A 23238-nucleotide genomic window follows, 5' to 3' on the forward strand; every position below is an offset into this window, starting at 1 on the left:
TTGGGCTAAACTCCCTTGGTGTGACAATGGTGTGGTTATGTGAAGACTGCTCTATTCAGGGGACATACATGTTGAAGTACTGAGGAGTGAAGTATCTTCAGGGCGTGAGATCTGCAACTTACTTTCAAATTGTTCCAGGGGAAAAAAACAACATTGAGAGATAGAGCTAAAGCAAATACGGTGACATGTTTACAGTTGGTAAATCTAGGGGAAAGCTATAGAGAGGTTCATGGACTGCTTTTCTACTTTTCTGTAGGCCTGAAACTTTTGAAAATGTAAGCTGGGAAAAAATAAAACCAAAGGAAATTGAATCACTATGCTGTACACCAGACCCTAACCCCACATTGTGAATCGACTATACTTCAATAAAAAAATCAAAAACTATTCAAACCAAATGAAATTATTCTTTAAATGCTTTATTTCATGTGACCATTTCAGCAATATTGAAATATAGGTTTAACATCTATGCACTTACTCTCTTTAAAGATTTAAAATATGAAATGTTGAAGGATTGGTACAAATTACAATCAAAATTTACAACAAAGTGCTTTAAAAATAAGACAGAGTTTCAAATTGCGTTAAATTTCTATGGCAAATATGAAACAAGAATAAAGGATACTGGTGACGCTAACATTCAGACTAGATTTTCCTCATCTTAATTTCTCTGGTCCCTTCCCACTTAAAATCTACAAAAGTACTCATTACAAATTGGAAGAACACAATTCTTAGAGAATCACTGGATGGTGAGTTGTATGACTCGTTACAGGTACAACTTACTCCTCAACAACCTGTAAGCCATCGAAATCGTAACTGCATACCCAAGGAAGAAAGACAAAGCCCGATTTGGCTGGGGAAGGGGTGTCAAATATGCAATTGTGTGGTAGATTCGTGATCCAACAAACAGTCTGAAGTGCAGGAGGGCCATAGAGAGATCTGGACCACTCAAGGAATACAGAAGGCCGATGCCAAGAAATGGCACAATATTTTCAAGGTCATTCAGGTGGGCTCTGTGAAAATAAGATGACACTAATTTCAAAATCAGCAGAAATATATTCATTTTTCTTTTTCTTCTGAAACTAAATATAAGTGTTAATGGATCTTAAAAATGCAAAGTACAAGATTCATTTTTAGTTTTCTCAAATTCCCTTCCTTCCTTACCCATTTGACTTCTACTGAGAAGGTCGCGTGATTTTTATTTCTGATTTTTAGTGTATCTCAGCATACAACAGAGAAGGCATTTTGCACTTTCAAGAATATCAAAACTGCCTCTACATAATAAAACTCACTTCGTTTTTATAGTATAAAATACCTTCTCTTCCAAGCTTCATACAACAGCAATTTAAGATTCTTCTTACAAAAACGCTTCTTCTCGAAGGCAGAAAATCCTTTTGGTTATGATCTTTTTTAAGATTCCTCCCTCACTTGTGCTGGTCTGCAAAATGGTGACCAAGATCATCCTTGCCCTCTCACCCAAGCCAGTAGGTTGCCAAGAGTCAGTTTACCAACTGAATATCGAGAATTTCATGCGCGTCACATCCAAGTAACAGAATACTTAACTAGCCTTTCAAATATGGGGTGAGTTTTAGCCAACCTACCCTAAAACTCCAACAGGAATTAGTTACTAGTGACGGAGCAGAGTGCAAAGTATACACAGAAATGACAGGCAATAAAGAGAAAAGATACATTTCCTAAATGTGATCTTGATACCACAGCTATGAGAATACAGAAAGCAGTTTAGACACAAGTCTTCCTCCAGTCCCTGGCGCCTTGGGCCTCTCTGGTTGGGGCTGTGAATATACAAGGCACATCTACTACTGACTTGATATTTTTAGGTGCTTAATTGTCACATCTGATAGCCCTGTTTAAGTCGCCAGAATGAAAAATGGCTTAAGAATCTAGACGACCAGACATCAGGACGTGGAGAGTGTTCATCAGCTATTGATACAAATTTCAAAATGAAAAATATTTGTTTTACGTTACTCTCTTTTTCTTTTAGTGAAAAAAAAAAACGTAATTATTACATATTGCCTGTTCAGTGGTCACCACTACCCTCCCTTTCTTTCCTTTCTCCTGTTTTCTGCAGATTATCTGTAAGGTTGTCTGAAAAAGATGATGACAACATAAAGACATGAGGAAGGTGATGGTAATCTAGGTAAGTGATGGGTTTGAAAGGTTAAATAAAGAACTACCTGCTCCTGGATAAAAGCCGAGACAGAAAGGTACAAGTGTGTTCACGTCCCCTCTCTTCCGTGGAACCCAAGGGTTACTGAGAGTGAGGTGGCCAAGGAAAACCAAGAGAACTATTTTCTACCAAAGAAGGGCCGTTTTCACCAATTACACCAATGGTGTATTTCTGGTCCTTTGAATTCTCCTGCTGAACCACAGGTACATCGTCACCTCCCATCTTGGCCACGTTACTTTTCTCCTTCACAACATTCTTAAAGGACAGACATTTTCAAATTGAGAAAGAACGCATAACAGTGAGACCCTGTGAAAACGATGTTTATTTCTAAGCCCGTCTTAATCAACTGGCAAACAGAACGCAGTGTTAAAACAGAGGAGGAAGTCAAGGACGATAAAGTGTAAAGAGCTTCAGGAGGCGCCGGGGAAGGAAGTTCAAGGGCAGGGCTTCCTTCCTGGCCCTTCCATTCTTCCCGTCTCCCTCTCTCTATCTCATTTCTCCTTTTCAATTCTGTTTCCCTGTCCTCAGCCCTCAAAATGGTCTCACAAGTAACACTCCTCATTGTCCTAGTTCAGGTCTGTTTCCAACAGAGCCTCACATTCTATGTTAATTTATGTCGTTTTACATGCTTTTTTTTTTTCAGACCCCCTCCCTGCCAGGCATGTGCTTACTCAGCGCTCCCAGGGAGCCCCTGCTGTCCTTCAGTATCTCCCGTCTACTGTCACCCTTTCTCTGCCCAAGAGCTCATCCTAGACAGGCAGCTTCCTTCATTTTTGTGTCATTCCCAGATGGACACCAAACTCTAGCACCAGGTGGGCATCAGCCTTTCTAGGTGACCACTTTCTACCCAGGTCTGCTTCCCCCATCCATGATCCTGGGTTCCCATTTTCCTTCCTCCTCTGGACAGATGCCTCTTTGGGCAAGCTTGCTCTGGGTTGAACCTTCCTACCAGCCTTGCCCTGTGCGAATGATGCTGCAAGCATACCTTCCTTGCCAGATCAGAACCACTCTGATCTCAGCATCGACCCAACCTGGGCCAGAGTTGCTATGCATCTTTGAGAACTATCAGAGGGTAGCCGTCTACAAAAGGAGCTGGACTCCAGGCTTCCTGATTCCCTTCTCTTACCTGAACCTCTTCACACTCAGCATACAGCATGCATGCAAATTCCCATAAACACATTTTCCCAAATTGACATGATCACTACAATCCTTCTCCTCCTTCCAGAGCCCAACACTCTTCAAGGTCAACTTAACATCTAATGAGAAACTGCGTCATCCTTCTCTAATGACAACATGCATGTTGGTCTTACTTCTAGGGGGAAACCCATCAAGGGTAGGAATCCGGTCTTCAAGCTGTTTTATGCCATTCCAGTAAAAGAAGTGACAGTGACACACATGCAATAATCTTGCAGCAAGTGCTTCGTTCGTGCACTGGGGCCAGGAGAGAAGTCACCTGGCTCAGCTCCTAGCCCGTGGTCCAGTTCCTCCACAGAATCCCCAGGGAGCACCACCTGGCCTGCACCGCACAGTCTCGCAGAAGGGGTGTTCTCTGCCTCTGAGGGCAGCATATTCTAAATGTCTCTCCCTTCCCTAAGTACCAACTCCCTTTTTTTCTTTTGAATGCTTCCCTTTATTTCTCCAGCTGCCCTGATTACCTTACAACTTTCTTTTTACCTTATTGTAGTGAATGCATATGGTTTCTAGAACAAGATGAGGCAGGATTAAATAAATGCATACGTAAATTATTTGTGAATCATCTCTGATTGCCGTCTGTCCTGAATGCAAATAATTTACTTCAGGTCAGTGATCTTGACCTTTCAACACACATTACCCTGTGTTTTTAATTAAGTGTTCCCTACGTGTACTATGTATTAATTTTCTCAGTCCTGCACACCTGAAAGCACACTTCACACTTCCCTTGCAGCCCCCTTCAGTCCCTTCCATTGAAATGTGCTAACAGAAACACCTTTATGATGACACGTGGAAGGAACGGAAAAGAAAAATTCTAGATTAAAAATGGAGAGGGGAGATGCTGGAAACGCTTTCTCCAAAAGTGATTTGTCACTGGGAACTTTTTTGATGGAACTGATAGGGTGTCGAAAAATACACCTTGTCTTTCCTGGTGACCCGGCTCTTGCCACCCCGAGAAGCCAGAGTGTGATCACCAGGGGGCGCTGCACACACGTCTCGGCATCTCCTCAAGGACTCTGACTCCTTTCAGAATTCAGGGCAGTTGTTCTCACTGAGTTTTACTAGTTGTTCACAACCTGATGAGAAGACCAGCTCACATAATGGCTTTCTCCTCTAGAACTACAATCCCATGGGCACAGAGAGGGAGAAGCAGGGGCTGGGAAGGGAGAGGGGGGAAGAATCTAAAATCCCCAAATAAAATAGGTTTTGCTAAGCTTTCACAGGGGAGACTTACCTTCATCTTCCTTTCAAACATACTAATGCTACCAAAGGTCTAATTGGTGGCACTTTCAAGTTCTGGGCGATTTGATGAGCATAGGGTCATGATTAGCATCGTGCATGTGATTGCCTTCTCTAAAAGGGATGCGCAAAAAAGGATGAGGTAACGCTTTAAACTGTCTCTGTAGTGGTTTTGATAACTCCACAAAGCTTTAGTCACCTTTTCTAATTTTTATTCTTTTTCATCATAACACATGTTAACACCTGTAATGTTCCTCTGATACTATTTGAAGTGTTCATGTTGATTCTTTGTCTTGAAACTGTTTTAGATCCACAGTCTTGGCACAGTTCATTTTCTTAACCGGCCAGTTTGCTCAGGAGGACTGTTGAATTAACAAACAGATAACTAAGTATGGAAGTGGTTAAAATTTTATTCTAACTATCTAGCATAGAATTCCTTTTAGGAAAAAAAAAACCACTCTTGCTTGAAATAACTTGGGGTTAAACTTTTTTGCATAAACAAAAAAATTAAATCTAATTTCAGTACTGGAAAAGCGGAAGAGTACAGGGGGCAAAGAAGAGCCAGCATGACAGTGTAATGCTGGCCACTGTGTCAGGGGAAGTGGGTCGGTGCTTCCCCGGGGACAGGATGCTGAAAGACACGGTCAGAGCACTGTCCAACACACAACTTGAAATGTTTGTGTTGCCGTGGTGTAAACTTGCACCTCAGTTGAGTCAAGTCTACTTTTACGCACATTTTCAAATTGATTTGTTAAGAAAATCGAGGAAAGAGCCAAGTTGACTTCAAGCCTAACAAAATGCGGAATATGGAAACATGCACAAATGCAGAACGCAGCCTGAGTTAATCTTGAGACTACATATACCATAGGGTAATCTGCAGAAATCTTGGGAGGGGCTTCCAAGGTGATAAAGCAAATATGACCTCGATTCTAAGGGAATTAGATGCCGCAGCTGATACTTGAATCACGGAAGTAATTTTTTTTTTCCCTTCAGCCTCCATTTCGTTATTTATTTGTACTCACCAAACTGAAGTGTAGTCAAATATATTCATGTTTCCTGTCTTAACTATTCATCACAAAACTAAATATCTGTATGGTTAAGTATGGCTATGAAAACTCCTCACTGCCTCCTTAATATTATATAATGTTACTTATTCCGTGAAATGTGTCTAGAATTGCACCACAGTACGGGGCAGCGTTAGAAAATACTAAAAGAGAAAATGGTACATAACTTTCATGTTTCACATGTTAGAAAAATACAACTAATGGATTGGCAATGGAATTTCAATATAAAAAATTTGCAGTGGGGAAGGGGTCAACTAAGATGGCGACACAGGGGACTCCTGAACTCCCCTCTCCACGGAGACACCAAAGTGGGGCAGCTACCACTGAAAGAAATCCAGAACCCAGCTAAGCAACTTCTGCACATTGAGAGAACGAGAAAATGCCCATGTGGAAATGGATAGGACAGGCTGAGACATAATCTTGCCATAAACCACTCCCCACTCCCCGCCCCAGCACAGCATCATACGATCAGGAAGGAATGCCCAAATCCCAGCTTCTCCCTGACGAGAAACGGGTTTGGGCACCACATTTAGCGCTCCGACCTTTATGACTTTCACCCAAGGAATATGCTCCCCACCAAAAAACACCTATTTCTGCAAGTCGGTGAGGACTGCATCCCAAAGACCCACAAGACCATAGCAAACAAAAGAAAAGCTACGAACAGATGTGTGAGACTTGCTGTGGATATTCTGTCAGGGCTCAGCACAGAGAAGCAGGCAAAATTGCCCATCCTCTGTCTTTCCCTGAAAGATGTCCACCTGCACAGTTTGAAAGCTGCTGTCTGAGGGTCAGGCTTGTAACCTAGCACACATCTAGGAGCTAGTAGCAATCCTTCCCAGAGACTAGGGAAACTGGCACAAACCTTCCTCACCATCTCCCTGCAGCCCATGTTCTCCCTTAAAGAAGCTCATACACACATCTGCACCCCAACTTTTTGCTGCCACCCACGGTACAGGTTCCTGAGTGTCCTGGCTCTGAGAGCCAGTGGGGCTTCCATTCATGCATCCTACAGGGCTGCAGCAAACACAGGAGTTCCTAATTGGCTACCATCCCAGGGCTCAGCATAGAGGGAAGAGATTAAAATGCCCATCTCCCAGTCTTCCCCTGAAAGGGGTCCACCTGCGTACTTTAAAAATCTGCTACCTGAGGGTCAGGCTTCCAATTTAACCTGTTTCTAGGTCTGATCCCTTCCCTCCTAGGGAACCAGCAGGCACCTCCTCCATCTTCTCCACCAACCTGGAAACAAGTCACCAGTATTTCCCTGGAAGATGCCTGCACACATGTGCACCCCAGCTTTCATGGCTGCAGCCCAAGGGATGAGTCTCTGGGTTACCAGCTCTGATAGTCAACAGTGCTGCCATTTACAAGTCCCGCAGGAATATAGCAAACAAAGAAGCAGTTTTCAACAAGACCCCTATATGCATTATAGAGGCACCAGAAGTATGAGAGTGAAAGTGGGGAGGGAGCTTATACAAAGAAATAATGGCTGAAAAATTTCCTAATCTGAAGAAAGTAGACATCTAGACACAAGAACTTCAGAAAGTACCATAATAGATGAATCTAAGGAGACCCACGTTTAATTATAATTAAACTGCCAAAAGTTAAAGACAAGGAGAGAATTTTAAAAACAGCAGGAGAAAAGCAACAAGAGACCCCCACTTCTGAGAATATCAACAGATTAGCGTTTTACCAGAAACTCTGCAAGCCAGAAGGGAATGGGATGATACAGTCAAAGTGCTGAAAGAAAAAATAAGCTACCAATCAAAATACTCTACCCAGCAAAGCTGACCTTCAGAATTGAAGGAGAGAGAGTTTTCCAGATAAACAAAAGCTAAAGGAGTTCACCACTACTAAAGTAGCCCTAAAAAGATGTTCGAAGGAGTTCTTCAAGCTGAAACTGAGGGACACTAATTAGTAAGAGGAACACATATGAATAAAGTATAAAACTCACAGGTAAAAGTAACTAATAGAGTTAAATTTAAAATAATCTAATGTAATGGTGGTGGGTAAATCACTTGTAACTTCTAGTTTGAAGATTAAAAGACAAATGTATTAAAAGTAACTGTAACTACAATAATTTCTTAATGGATACACAATGTAACAAGATGTAAATCGTGACATCAGAAACATCTAATGTGGGAAAGGAGTATAAAAATACAGACTATTTGTATGCATTCAGATTAAAACAGACTGTTAAAAATATGTTTCCTGTAAGACTCAGGATTATTACCACAAAGCAAAAACTTGCAGTAGACACAAAAAGATAAAGAGAAAGCAATCAAAGCTTACTATTATAGACAATCATCAAATCGCAAAGGAAGAGAGGAACAAAGGAATTGCAAAGCAACCAGAAAAGCATTAACAAAATAGCAATAAAGACAAACATGGGTTAAGCTCTCCAGTCAAAAGACACAGAATGACTGAATAGATGAAACTAAAACAAGATCCAACTATATGCTGCCTATGCAGTGACTCACTTCAGCTTTAAGGACACACGTAGATTCCAAAGTGAAGGGATGGAAAAAGATATTCCATGCAAATAGAAGCCAAAAGAAAGCTGAAGTAGCTATACTTACACCAGGCAAAACAAACTTTAAACCACGGACTATATCAAAAGACAAAGCAGGTCATTATATAATGATAAAGGGGGTCAATACATCAAGAGCATATAAGATTGGCAAATATTTGTGCACCCCAACACAGAACACCTAAATATATAAAGCAAATATTAACAGATCTGATGGAGAAATAACACACCATAATTGTAGGGGACTTCAGTATCCCACTTTCAATAATGGACAGATCATCCAGGAAGAAAAGTAATAAGGAAACATTGGACTGAAACTATACATTAGATCTGATGGACCTAAAAGACATACAGAACTTTACATCTTAAAGCAACATAATATACATTCTTCCCTAGCACACATGGAACATTTTTCAGGAGAGGTCACATGTTAGATTAAAAAGCTACCCTTAATAAATTCAGCAAGTTTGAAATCATATCAATCATCTATTCCAACCTCAATAGTATGAAACGAGACATCAGTTACTAAAAGAAAACTAGAAAATTCACAAATAAGTGGAGATTAAACAACACGCTGCTAAACAAGCAATGGATCAAAGAAAAAAATCAAGAGAAATCAAAAAATATCTTGAGACAAATCAAGATAGAAACAGAATATACCAAAATTCGTGGGATGCAGCAAGGCAGTTCTAAGAGGGATGTTTATAGTGACAAATGCCTACATTAAGAAAAAGAAAGATCTAAAATAAATAACCTAACTTTGTAACTCAAGAAACTAAAAACAATAAAACAAACTAAGCCCAAATTAAGTAAAAGCAAAGAAATAAAGATCAGAGCAGACATAAATGAAATAGGGACTAAAAAGACAATAGGAAAGATCAATGAAGTAAGAGCTGATTCTTTGAAAAGATAAACAAAACGGACAAATATTTAGCAAGACTTACCAAGGAAAAAGGAGAAAGGACTCAAATAAATAACATCAGAATTGCAAGAGGAGATATTCCAACTGATATTACAGAAATACAAAGGCTCAAAAGAAGCTACTAGGAACAATTACATACCAACAAATTGGAATATTGTAAGACATGGTTAGAGTCTTAGTAACATACAACCTACCAAGACTGAATCATGAAGAAACAGAAGATCTGGACAGATCAATTACTAGCAAGAAGATAAAATCAGTAATCAAAAACCTCCCAACAAAGAAATCCAGGAACAGATGGCTTCCCTGGTGGATTTTACCAAACATTTAAAGAAGAATTAACGCCAATCCTTCTCAAACTCTTCCAAAAAATAAAAGAGGGAAAAATTTTCAAACTCATTTTTACAAAGCCAGTATTACCCTGATAATAAAGTCAGACAAGGGTACAAGAAAAGAAAATTACAAGCCAATATCCCTGACATACACAGAGGCAAAAATCCTCAACAAAATATTAGCAAACTAAATTCACAGTTTACTTAAAAGGATTAAAAGGATCATACACCATTATCAAGTGAGATTTATTCCAGGGATGTAAGGCTGGTTCAACATCTGCAAATCAACCAATGAGATACTCCATATTAACAAAATGAAGGATAAAAATCATTTGATCACTTCGATAGAAACAGGAAAGCATTTGGCCATACTCAAAATCCTTTCATGATAAAAATTCTCAACAAACTGGTTATAGAGGAAACATACTTCAATATAACTGTGGCCACACACGACAAGTTCACAGCTAACATCATATTCAACAGTGAAAAGCCAAAAAATTTTCCTCTAAGATCAGAAACAAAACAGGCATGTCCATTCTCACCACTTTTATTCAGCATACTCCTAGAAATCCTAGCCAGAGTAATTAATCAAGAAAAAGAAATAAAAGTTATCCAGATCAGAAAGAAAGAAGTAAAACTGTCTCTATTTGCAGATGACATGATATTATGTCAAGAATCCCTACCTAATTTCACCCCCAAATTATTAAAACTAATAAACAAATTCAGTAAAGTTTCAGAACACAAGATCATTCAATATACAAAAATCAGCTGTGTTTCTATACACCAACAATGAACTATCAGAAAGATAAAATTTTAAATTCCATTTACAGTAGCATCAAAAAGAATCAAATGCTTAGGAATAAACTCAACCATGGATGTAAAAGATCTATACACTGAAGAGTATAAGACCCTGATGAAAGAAACAGGAGACTCAAATAAATGAAAAGATATTCTGGAGACCGGAGGAATTAACATTGTTAAAATGTCCACACTATCCAAAGCGATCTACAGATTTAATGTGCTCCCTCTCAAAATCCCAATGGCATTTTTTAGAGAAATAGGAAAATCAATCCTAAAATTTATATGAAACCACAAGTAAACCTAAATATCCAAAGCGACCTTGCAGAGACATCATCTTTCCTGATTTCAAACTATATTACAAAGCTAGAGTGATCAAGGCAGTATCGTACTAGCATAAAAGCAGACACACAGATCAGCAGAGAGCCCAGAAATAAACCCATGCATATATAGTCAATTAATTTTTGACAAAGGAGCCAAGAATACACAATAGGGAAGGACAGTCTCTTCAACAGACTGTGTTCGGGAAACTAGATTTCCAAATGCAAAAGAATGAAACTGAACCCTATCTGACACTGTACACAAAAATCAACTCAAAATGGATTAAAGATTTGAATGTAAAATCTGAAACCATAAAACTCCTGGAAGAAAACATAGAGGGTAATAAGCTCTTTGATACTGGTCTTGGCAATGATTTTTTTGGATTCGACCACAAAAGCAGAAATAAACACGTGAGACCACGTCAAACCAAAAACTTTCTGCTTGGTGAAAGAAACCATCAGTAAAATGGAAAGGCAACCTGTGGAATGGGATAAAATATTTGCAAACCACGTATCTGATAAGGGATTAATATTCAAAATATGTAAGTAACTCATGCGATGCCACAGCCAAAAATTAATAAGTAAATAAAACAACACAACTTTTAAAAGGGACCCAAATAGTCATTTTTCCAAAGAAAACATCCAAATGGCCAAGAGGTACATGAAAACATGCTCAACATCACTAATCATCTGGGAAACGCAGATCAAAACCACAGTGAAGTATCACCTCACACCTGTTAGGATGGCTACTGTCAAAAAGGTCAGAGACAGCAAATGCTTGCCAGGATGTGGAGAAAAGGGAACCCTTGTACACTGTTGCTGGGAATGTAAACTGGTACAGCCACCATGGAAAACCGTACAGAAGGTCCTCAAACAATTAAAAATAGAATTACCATTATCCCAAAGAAATATCTGCACTCCCACATTCACTGCAGCATTATTCATAGTAGCCGAGACATGGAAACAACCTAAGTGTCCATCAACAGATGAACAGATAAAGAAAACATGGTATGTATATACACATGCACACACGATGGAATATTATTCAGCCTTAAAAAGGAAGGAAATCCTGTCATTTGGGTGAATCCAGGAGGGCATTATTCTAAATGAAGTAAGACAGAGAAAGACAAATATTGTATGATCTCACTTATACACAGAATCTGCAAAAAGAAAAAAAAAATCAAACTCATAGAAACAAAGTAGAAAAGTGACTCCCAGGCTAGCTGGTGGGGAAAATAAGGAGAGGTTGATAAAAAGGTACAAATTGTCAGTTTTAAGATGCACCAGGTCTGAGGATCTAATGGACAGCATGGTAACTGTAGCTGATAACACTGTATTGTGTTACTGTATAACTGAAATCTGCTATGAGAGTAGAACTTAAATGTCCTCTCCAAAAAAGAGGGGAGGGGAGGTCAGACGTGTGAGGTGATGGATGTGTTAATTAACTCAATACAGGGAATCCTTTCACAATGTAAACGTCTATCAAATGATCTTGTACCCTGTGAACATCTTACAATTTTATTTGTTAATTATACCTCAGTAAAGATGAAAAAAAAAGTTTGTGATTTACATAACTTTATGACAAGGATTAAGAAATATACCTCCAGAACTAGAATTCAATGTGCTTTTAAAAGAAGTCTATTAATGGTATTATTAGGAAACTGTAGATGGTATCTTGGCCTATTGCTTTTCATTGTTCACTGAACTCTCAGTACATTAAACACAATATCTAAAAAGGAGAGAGGGAGGGAGACAGGGAGAAAGAGAGAGAGAGAAAGGAAAGGGAGAGATTTCCCAAGTTCATAATTTGAATCTTATCCAAAAATACCTAGTTCTTCAACCTTTTACACAAGCTGACAGTTTCACTTCTGGAGAAAGATGACAGAACGGCAAGAATCTACCGTCCTCATGTCACCTTGTACCTGTCATTACTTCTGATAAATCCCTACACAGAACAGAGTCATTAACCCCAACAAAGTGCATAGAAAAGCTAAATTGGAAATAGGTGCAGTCACAGTGAGCGCTGGAGACGTCCAGATCCCTAATTTTTTACAATTATGTGGACTAGGTAAGCTAATTGACTTCTCCTCCTTCTTTCTTAAGACCCCAACATCCTCACTTAACTCCATGACCAAAATCCTTCCATCAAGTAAATCATTTCAGGAGACAGTGGGTTCACCTCCGCACACGTTCCACTCTGTCATCTGTCCGGAGATACTTCTTGGCATTTTCTCCTTTGCCAGAGCCTGTGCAGTCCTCCGGGTTGGCAAAAGCCTATTCCAAATACCAAGGGGAAAAAATTCAAATATCAAATAACATGAGGGGATTCCACCTGACAAGTTATTTCCACTCTAACGGAAGGAACTCGGGCATCCATGTTGGCCATCATGGGAAAAACACACTGGGAGCAGCAGATCAAACACAAGAGTAGGAGACAGCATCTATTAATAAAATCTGAACGTTTACTAACATTGCAAAACCTTTTAAAAGAGAAACATAAGTAAGAACTTAAATAAAAACCAGTGTAAAAAAAATAAATCTTGCACTCTAATGATACTTCCATCTTCTAGTTCTATAAATTCTTCACCTGTTATGAAGCTGCTCATTAGGTCATAACGTGTTTAGAATTGTAATAAGCTGGTAATGAATTAAAACATTTTTATCATTAAAAAAACAGTGTATAAAAATAGTGAAAAGGAAGCAAAAATGGGGGAAAGCGAGTAATTCTAAGTCCTCACTGACCACTATCGTGGTGAACTTTTGCAGCGATGCTGACCGATGCGTCTTCGTTCAAAAGTATTAATATTTCCAACTGGTTGGCTCATGAGAAAGTCATATGTTTACTTGCCAAGGATATTCGAGACTGAACAGGCATGAAGAAAAAACAAAAGAGTGAGGGGCAGGAATAGCATTTTGTACCTTGTTAGGGTATCTGGGTCTCTTATCTTTTTTTTCTGAATTAACTAAAACTTTTGGTTGAATAATACAGTGAAATATAAGAAGCCGAACTGTGCTCCTGTAAATACCAAGCACGTGAGTTCTAGGGCACGTGCTCATATACTCCTTCCTGCAATAATTATGCTGTTTGAAATGATTTCCCATCCCCTGAAACTTGAAACATGCATTTAAAAATATTTAAGTATATTCCACCACTGAATAATTTATAATAAGGAAAAACATGAACTATAAAATTAGCCTTAATTTAAGCAGAGAAATCTCATAAATATGACATTTTTTCTAATATGACATGAGCATTTATTTCAGATAAAGATGTTGAGGAGAATCAATGGGCAGAGACATGACACGGTATCAGCTCTTGAGGTCAGATCCACCTATCTTGTCCCTAAATAAACGCCTGGCACACACTAGATGTTCAATAAATATATTCTGATGTAAGTAAATAAATGTATTTCACAATGGAGAGTGCGTGGGATTTGAGTTTAAACCAGAACAAATTTGAATCTCACCCTTTATTAATGTGTAACCAGTGAAGAGGTAAGCTACTGAACCTCTCTGACTTTTATTTCCTCATCTATAAGATGGGAAGAGTCATGATCATCTTACATGATAATGCTAACAATTATGCAAAATGATTCCACGATCTGGCACACACAGACAGCAGCATGGCTCTGAGCATATACCACTGACACGCCACAAATTTGATTTCCCTTCTTCTCTTTTTAAACAAGCTCCATTTCTGCCATCCTTGGTGCCACTACATTCTTAAAGGACAGTGAAGACCTGGAGGTAGCAGCCACTTTATAGCCTGCTGCTCTCACATCTTGCCCCATTAGAGATTTAAACATGGGGGTATGAGCCCCCATTAAAATGCAAGTACCCCTGGGCAGGGTGACATCTCAACTCAGTAATAAGGACATCCCTTAGGGAGGTCTGTGTCTTCTAGATAAAAGTAAAGCTCTGGAGGACAAAAAACTCAGGACAGGGACTAGAAGAGAAATATGTAGTTTCCAGGAAGAAGGTGCTGAATTTGGGCACAGGTGACATAGGAAAAAATGGGGCACGAGAGGTTGGCCATGTCCCAGGTCTCAGCTGAGTCCCTGGGACGCGCCTCACCCAGTGAGGGTCCTTGGTTTCGCTCAGGAAAAATTCAAGAGTGAGCCACCGTTGAGTAAAAGCAGATTTATTCAGAGAGATACTCCAAGGACAGAGTGCAGGCCATCTCAAAAGACAAGAGAAAAGTCGGAGGGGCCTAGAAGATACACATTCCATGGGCAGAATGTGGGCCATCTTACTCAGAGGAGAGCGGCAGCTTCAGAGCATGGGGCTGGCTGGGAAAATGAGGTCGGTCGCGCGGTGTCGGGGTTGCTAAATCCCCCTCCATCTTGGACCTCAAGGACTACTGAGAGTTGCCTTTTTCATCACCTTGGTGCTAATTACTGTGTCATTCCTCTAATGGCTGTGTCCTGCCCCCTTCCTGCCTATCTCACAGGGACCACACCCCTGAAAATTATTTAACTTTGTCAACATAGCTTTGCTTTACCCCATCACTGTCATCACAGACCCTGCTTAAGTACAGGTTATGTGTTTCAAAATCTTTCTACCACACTCTCCAAGCCTCCAGTTTAAAAAAAAAAATCATTCTTATAATGCTGGGTAGAAATACTATCCACTTAAGAAGTCATCACCACACAAAATTCAAACACCTCATCCCAATCATAAGAGGCTCTACCAATAATAAAAAGAACTTTAATTCTGTCCCCAAAGCATATCTTTGACCTGTAATAGAGCTGAAAACTCCAGTTAACTGTCTACAAAATGACTATTTTCTAAACTCTAGTTGGGAACACTAACTTCAAAAAAAATCATAAAGTTTCCTTGAAAACTTTGGTACTCCAGAAATCTCACATGCTGAGCAGCAGGATAAGAAGCAAAAGGCATAGAGAAAAAAACCATTTACTAGTTTCTGGAAGAAAGCACCTGGTTCCATAAATATGTCAGATCCACGTATATACCAAACAATTGTACATTTCCTTTGCGGTATTTAACAATCTGCCAGTGGGCTTTACAAAAAAGTACAGTAAAGTACGAACATTGTTTTCCAGATTCCCGTCTCTTAAGAGAAGGTGTTGCCTCCGAGTGCCTTACCTTCCTTGTCAATCTGTAGAAGGCGGTGGCAGTACTCATGAACATCATTTTTGAAAGAACAATCGTTGCATAGGAGGCAAAGGCCATGAACACTTCATTTTCCATGAGCTGGGTGAGGTCAACCATTGTTTCGATTTTGGCCTGGAACCTGAAAAAGATTTTAAACAAGCAGACATACATACCCCAGATAAGCTGACGGTGACTTGATGTGTTTATACTGCAGCATTAACCACACTGTTCTTAAAAATATCTGGGGTTATTTGCAGAAGGAATCTGTTTTAATCTCAAAATCAGTAGCATTGGTTTTTGGTTTTTTGTTTTTTTTTTTCTAGTCCTAGTCATTAAACTTGAAGACATCAAACAAGTACTGAGTGAAAACGAAAATGTAGGGGGTGTTACAAGCAGAAATAAACAGGCAAACTGCTCTAAAGGTAGAATCAAATAAAATTTTTGCATCAAGATGAACTACAAGTTGGACACAAAAAAAGCCAGTCATGGATCTCTTTCGAAACCCCCAACTACGTACATAGCAAAACCATGAATGTTTGATTAGAAGCACCTAAGTTCTAATACCTGTCTTCCTTTACAAATGCAGCTCGCAGCCTTTCGTCACGTCAGCAGTATTTGAGATCTCAAGCTCCAGGATCTGAATTTCACTTGGCTATCAGCCTTGGTTGAGAACTTCAGCCTTTATGAAACTGAATTTCTTCCCTTATAAGAGAGGAAGAGTAACACCTCCTAACTTAGTGGGCTGTTGTCAGGATTTAATTGAGACAATATGTGGACCATACCTAGCACAGAGCCTGGCCCATGCAAACCCTCAGTGAAGCTGATTATCTCCTTATCATGACCATCACTAAGCCCATGGCCATGGTCATCATTCATACCAATCCAAGTGCAGAAGGCAAAGCAGGACTGATGGAAACGTAAAACAACAGGCTTGCGAATGCCAGCTGAGAAACGGGCATTTATGATATTTCTATGGAAGGGATGGGGCCGGGGGGGCGGGATTAGCTTTACAGAACTCTGCAGGTTACTTCATATTCCATATTTATTTCCATCTAAAGGCTGTCAAGAGTAAACTGATGGTAACTGCCTGAGTCAGGAGTTGGAAGTATAATTGGGAAAGGGCTCAGGAGGAAAACAGGGACACTGGTGCTACTCAAGTCAAAGTGGGTAAGAATCTAGGGGGAAGCTTAAGTTCCACACTGTCTGATACTCATTCTTTTTAACCTCCTTTGTTCTATTATCAGCCCCGCCATCTACTTCTTCTGTCTCTTCCACATAAACACACATCTTTTCTCATACCCAAGCTTAAATGCTATTTAACCAGCTTTGATGGAGTGCTGTCTCTTGAAGACACACCTGTTCCAGCCTTTAAAACTCAATCCCTGGGTGCAACCTAGAGTGACATCTATCACATTCTTATCACTCTGTCCATCTACTGATAATCTCTACACCTATGTATCTTTCTATACTCTGTTATTGGGCATGCAGTTATCTATATATTACTGTTGAATGTGACAGAAATCACACGTATAATACAAATATACTTAATTTCATAAGACCTGGCTGCACGTCTAATTACACCATGTACTTTACGGGCATGACCTTACATAATTGTTGTAACTATGGTATTATAACCCTCATAAGCATATCTATTCTACAGATGAAGCCAATGGAAATTAGAGACATTAAGCTTCCATGCTGGGACACAAACCCAGGTCTCTGATCTCACATCTCATACACTAACCACACTGCACTGTCTCCTTTAAGAGACTGCAAACTGCTTAATTCTGATTCAACCAACATTGACCGAATGCCTACCCTGCGGCTGGTGGTGCTGGCATCTCTTCCGTCTGTTATATTCCTTCCTCTTCCAATTATGCTACAAGGTACGTATTATTCCCATTTCGCAGATTAAAAACAACAACAACAAAGCTTGCTAAGCAAACTTTCTTTTAAAAGGTAGGCTAAAAATACACTCCTTGGATTAAGGCAAATAGAAATTTACAGTTGACCCTTGAACAACATGAATTTGGACTGTGTGAATCCACTTATAGTTGGATTTTTTTTCAATACTAAGTACTTGTGTATTACTACACAGTCAGCAGATGGCTGAATCTGCAGATGTGGAACCACGGATACAGAAGAACTGAGTATAAGGTGGGGCGACTATAAGTTATACGTGGACTTTCGACTGCACGGAGGGCTGGCCCCCCAATACTCTCGTTCAAGGGTCAAATGGATTCTAGTTTAAACACACACACACACACACACAGCAAATTAACCCACCTCCACAAAGTCAGTAATCTTGAAAGCAAGTATATTAGATTCTGCCAACTAAAGAATGTCACTCGCCATCTGATTCTACAAGAATGAAGTCACCAGCCAATACAGTAGCTGACCTTTAACATAGCCCGAAAGGATCAGGAACAAGACACTCTGTTCTGGGGAAAACTGGCAGAACAGGGCTTCAGAGTGTTAGATATTTTCGGGAGAAAGTTTTATGAGCCAAATTCCTTGCATCTTCTCATAGAAAGATGCAAGTGTTTAAGAAAAGCACTAAAATCATTGATGGAGACATCTGTTCCTTGTGACGCTAAGCGGCAACATTCTCCCAAGATGTGTGTTTGAATGCAGGTACCCCCCTCACCAAAATCATATATATACAGGCTTCCCTCCCACCTCGTCTTCAAAGTGGTCCCTCAGAGCCATCTGAGAGGCTGTCTCCCGGGCTCTAGCCCTCTTTAAGCCCCAAATAAAACTGAATTCACAGTTCTCACATTGAGAGGTTTTTTTTTTTTTTTTCAGTCAACAATTCTCAGTGCAAGACAAAACTTTTAGCCATATTTAATGTATCTGCTCTTGTTTTAGTTTTGAAGGGGTAAAAGTCATGAATAAACTGCACTCTCCTTCAGAGTGCATAAAAGTGATTAGCTTAATAAGGGATCCCTAAGTCCTACGCCTCTGGACAGAGATCTGAAGAAACACAGCAGGGGTGTTAATTTAAAAAAAAATTAAGAAAAGTTTATTGAGTAGGAAGTCCTGCTATTTAACAATAATTTTTAAAGTGAAACTGTTTCTGTAGGTCCCCACCAGTATTCTCAGAATGAAATTGATTTAGCAATGGAATAAAAGTCGAGAGAATGGTTTTCTATCCATGAAAACTGGTATTCAAAGAACAGAGAAAAAGTGGAAGACTTCCATCACTGCTGGTGGGAACAGAACACAAAGACACAAGCAGTTGGAGGAAAAGGGTAACAGGAGGCTTTTCCTCTAAATATGAACAATGTGCTGAAAGAGCACTTCACACACATAGTTTCTCAACTGACAAGAAGGTGGCTCAGCTCCTCAAGTCAGTGGTTTCGGGAGCCGAGCCAACATGGAGCTTCTGATACCTCACCCCATAGGTTCATGAACTGCCTCTCGGGACCAACATCGTCCACTCCCAGCACACCTGAGGGTGGCGTGAGGAGGGCAAAAGGTAAGACATTAAGAAATGCGAGTCATTTATAGCATGAAATTAGGCAATTCTGATCTAGACTTTCTTTTTCAAAGCTGATTGGTCGGTAAGTTGCCTTGAAGCTGCATCATGGCTGGGCAGTGCACTCTGAAAGCTCCCAGAAAAGTAACAGGTCAGGAACTGGAAAGGTAACTGGAAAGTTACAGGAAAGGTCGCCAGGAGGAAGGAGAGCAGGATAGTAGTAATAATAACTCAGAGGGTAAAGTGTTCAGTGGTTGGAGTCGTCTAGGAACTCGGTAGAAATAATTTAAGAAAAGCAAGCAGAGCAAAACATGAAACAATGGTGATGGGTGTAGAAAATAAATCACTCCAATGATGGATTCCACTGGCACAGTGTGTCATTCCTTTTATTGTCCATCATCGGTTGGCACAGTTGAGAATATCTCCACCCATCTCGCCAGAGGGTAGAGCTCAGTCCCCAAATATGGAGGTGGTGCCATGGTAGGACAAAGAGCAGCGTGGAGCACACACAGACTCTGGAAGGAGATTGTCTTCCAGGTGGATCCAATTCAGCTGTAATCCAGCTGTGATCAACTTCTCTTACCTGTAAAATGAGGTTAATGATACATCCTACCTCACAGGATTCTGGTGAGCATTCAATGAATAAAGTGCTTCGAAAAGCAGTGGGACCCGGTACGTGCTACAAAAATATTTGCTAAATAAATAAGCTCTTGCTTTGCCACTGTTCTAGGCACTGAGGACACAAGTTCAGAGTTTTGAAAGCTATCTCAGTATCTTACTTGAGAACTGGAGAACTCTAAAGTAGTCAGAGCAAATATTCTCTCTCTGCCTTTAACATATAAGGAAACTGAGGCCCAGAGAGGTAGAAAGAATGAATGAATCCAAATTCACAGAGGAGGGCCTAAGCCTGGAACCCAGTTTTCTCAAGTGTTTAACCTGCGGGCGATCAACCATCAAGGCTAAGAATTCTAGACTGCCTTGCCCTTCTGGCAACCCCTTTCTGTCAAATCTCCTTCCTGTGTTGTCCCCTGACCTCGTGGAATCCCACCCCTACCCTAACAGTGTCTGTCCGAGTGTTGATGGTGTAGATACTATCAACGGAGAAATATTCCTCTTATTTTTCCAGGCTCTTGGTCACAAAGAGCACAGTTCTCTTATCTACAGTGGCCTCTGTACGTCAATGTTGCAAAACACCCAAAGAATCTGCATGCACGTTTCCAGGGCCGTGACTCTGCAATTTTACACCTTCTTCCACCAGCAGAAAATAACTCAAGAAATAAAGAAAAGTAATTCAGCGACCTTGGTCCCGATTATGAGTTCGAGAATTTACCGAATAGACTATAAAGTGACTGCAGACTTGGCCTCTGTGCTTCAGAGCCCAGGTACTGGGAGGAAAATGCTGGTGACTCTGGGGGGGGGGGGGGGCTGTGGGGTGAGGCTGTTCTCAGGGGACTGTGCTGACCTCCTTTTCCAGCCTCCATGATTGAGACACTCCACTTAAACCCTCAGAAAAATTGTAATTTTCTGCCACAGAGAGTAATGCAAATTTGGATCGGTTTACCATTTTTTTTTAAATGACCAAAGATTATCAATCCACATAGGCCTCTTATTTCGGAAACAGCAGAAGGCAGCAAAACTCAATACCAGCCAAACTTAACTCCCAGGGGATGCAAAAAAGTGTCTAGTTTGGTATTCACAGTGGCTAGGGCTCTAAGAACATTGGGCTAGACTTGTTAGCTGGGGGCCTGGAGAAGGGAGATGGAAGGAAGGCTTGCAAGCACCCTGGCTTCCACCGCCCCCGTCCAGCGACAGAAGTAACATCCGAGGCCTTAAGTCCCAAAGAAGGGTTTCTTTATCCTTTACTCCATCCGCATGGCTTCCTCCGCTGGACTGGGAGGCTGAGAACCCTCCCAGGAAGTTTAAGCCTTAGTTTTCGAGTCAGCTGACTCTAACAACGTCTAATTCCTCTAACAGGGTTTAGTTCATGTTCTTCTGCACGTTGCTCATTATTACATACACTTTCCCTGATGTTTCTCTGGCCTATCAAAGTGAACCAAGAGGAGCAAGTCTTGTCTTTCCCCGGGTGCAAAGGCCAGTTTGTCCTTCAACTCGGAGCAACTGCAGGATTTTACACCCTTAGGATGAACGGAAGTTGCTTAAAATGCAGCCACTCCCTATATCACAACTCCTTGCACGGTCTTTTTGTTCCCTCAAAGTTCGGGGGGGGGGACCCTTTCAAAGTGGGTGCTCCTCTGGGCTGAGAATAAAAAGTGGGTAAATCATCACTTATACATAGAAAAACATAATTCTTTCAAGTTTTCTTCCTGGAGTTTGACAACTTCCCTACAAGGGTACAAGGAACGCAACGCTCTTTTGGAAGAGATGGATGGAAAAGCAAACGTTTAGCAGCTAAATGGAGCAAAGAAGTCCCCGGTCGGCAGAGAGCCTCACGCCTGCACCTGCCGTCCCTGTCCCCTTGCCGCCGCCGCCCTCTCCGTCCCCTCTGCGTCCACCCCCACCCCGTCCCCCCCCCCGAACCCCCCGGAACGTACTGTGAATCCGAGCAGCAGAAAGACCGCGAACTGGTCCCGGAGGCGGGCGGCGCGCGCGCTCGGGGACTTTCACGGGGACAGCGGGGGCGGGACGCAGGCGCCACGCCCTCGCGGGCCAATTCCTGACGAATTCGCTCTCGGACGCGCCGGGAAAGCGGAGCGCCCCGCCGCGCCAAGCCCCTCCCCTGAATCTCCTGATTTTGCTCTCCCGGAGTAATCTCCGCCTACCGGTGCCCGGCGTTGAACCTTTCTTTTTGGCGCCACCGGAAGCTCTCGGCCCGAAATGCCATTTCCAGCCTCAGCGGCTCGGGGACCCCGGCGCAGGTCCCCGAACTCGACATCGGCGAACATTTCAAGTTTGGGAGTGGGAAAGGAGGTCACATTTGTTTCGCTGGTAACAGGTTTTAAAAAAGTCTCATTGTTGAATTTCGAAAGCTTTAGAGAAAGTTTCAGTCCGCGGCGGCGGGAGTGGGGGCACCTGATTAGGAGCCTTGGATGAAATTACCTTCGGCTAAACTTCGCTTGCCCCGCGCCCGTGGCGTGGCCAGGCTCCCCCCGAAAGGCTGGCACTGACCCAATGGAACGTTTGCTGACGATCACCTGTAGTCCTCCAAATCAGAGATCCGGGGACAGTGTGCCTCCTCACCCTGTCCCCTCCCGTGCAGGCTCCAAAGTGGAATCGGACGAGATTAAACAGGATCGGTGTGTTACACAATCAGCTTAGTATAGTCTTTGCGCGGACATTTAGGGGCGTGTCTTAGGAAGGCAGAGTTATTCTCACAACAATATCTAGATTAGGGCTATTTCCAAGTTTCCTAGTCCCATCGACGGTATTCATGGATCTAGCTCGCACGGCTTTATCTAAAACTGTTTTAAGGACTTACGTTCATCTATGTTCATACTTCTCACACATTTACCACCTGCTATGTGTAGTGTACTTCCTCTCCTTCTTCTTCTTTTTTTGGCCCTAATTTTACTTCTTTTAGACTTTAAGGGGTGCCTCCCAGAACTAGCTGTCTAGGATATGATGAACAAATCCACAAAAGGGAGTAAGAATTAACCAGTTTGCTCTAGAAAACAGAAATGAATTACAGGCCTGAGAATAGTTTCTACAGAAGCAGATCAGTAGCAGTGCTAGGAAATCCAGCCTCAGCAGACAGTAGTGCTTCATTTTCATTGTCTGTGTCTTTTGAAAGCTACATGTATCCTGGTAAAGTACACTGGAACCTGGCTGAGACACTGGGGATAGGACAGAATTTGAGATGATTCTGAATTCCCACCAAGGGATTTTAGCACTACGAGTATTTAAAAGACTCTTTTCATTTTTTATGAGGTAATACAGCTCCAATCTTACAGATAACATTACAGAAAAAAGGTGCAGAGAGCTACTATTTGAGCAATTTGATACAGAGAATTCCAGCTGAACGGTTCTAACCGGTTTTTGGAAAGACTTCATCCGACTCGAACTATAAAATGTATTCAAACTGTTAACCAGTCAATGAGTAAATATTGAGTTTT

The 23238-nt window shown here is 41.1% G+C and overlaps 1 protein-coding gene across 2 annotated transcripts; it reads right to left on the bottom strand.

The window, feature by feature from the left end:
• Positions 1–400: 400 nt before the first annotated feature.
• MGST1 (microsomal glutathione S-transferase 1) lies at positions 401–22378 on the bottom strand. Of its 2 annotated transcripts, none has more exons than XM_072954263.1 (4): positions 22226–22378; positions 15682–15829; positions 12755–12849; positions 401–1007 (listed from the first exon to the last, which is right to left on the bottom strand). In XM_072954263.1, exons 2-4 carry the CDS (start codon positions 15805–15807, stop codon positions 761–763), a joined length of 468 nt encoding a protein of 155 aa, XP_072810364.1. In that variant the 5' UTR covers positions 15808–15829; positions 22226–22378; the 3' UTR covers positions 401–760. The 2 variants fall into 2 exon arrangements, with proteins under 2 accessions (XP_072810364.1, XP_072810365.1); XM_072954264.1 differs by lacking the exon at positions 22226–22378 and adding an exon at positions 21721–21904.
• Positions 22379–23238: the final 860 nt, after the last annotated feature.

Source organism: Vicugna pacos, chromosome 34 (genome assembly GCF_048564905.1).
Source record: "Vicugna pacos chromosome 34, VicPac4, whole genome shotgun sequence".
NCBI lineage: Eukaryota > Metazoa > Chordata > Mammalia > Artiodactyla > Camelidae > Vicugna > Vicugna pacos.

What these genes read in the sequence shown, in the direction of transcription:
- MGST1 (XM_072954263.1), bottom strand. Translation starts at nt 15,807, where the DNA reads ATGGTTGACCTCACCCAGCTCATGGAAAATGAAGTGTTCATGGCCTTT. An exon ending in TCTACAGATTGACAAGGAAG is followed by an intron (nt 12,850 to 15,681) that starts GTAAGGCACTCG and finishes TATTTGGAATAG; the next exon opens with GCTTTTGCCAACCCGGAGGA. An exon ending in AGAGTGGAACGTGTGCGGAG is followed by an intron (nt 1,008 to 12,754) that starts GTGAACCCACTG and finishes TTATTTTCACAG; the next exon opens with AGCCCACCTGAATGACCTTG.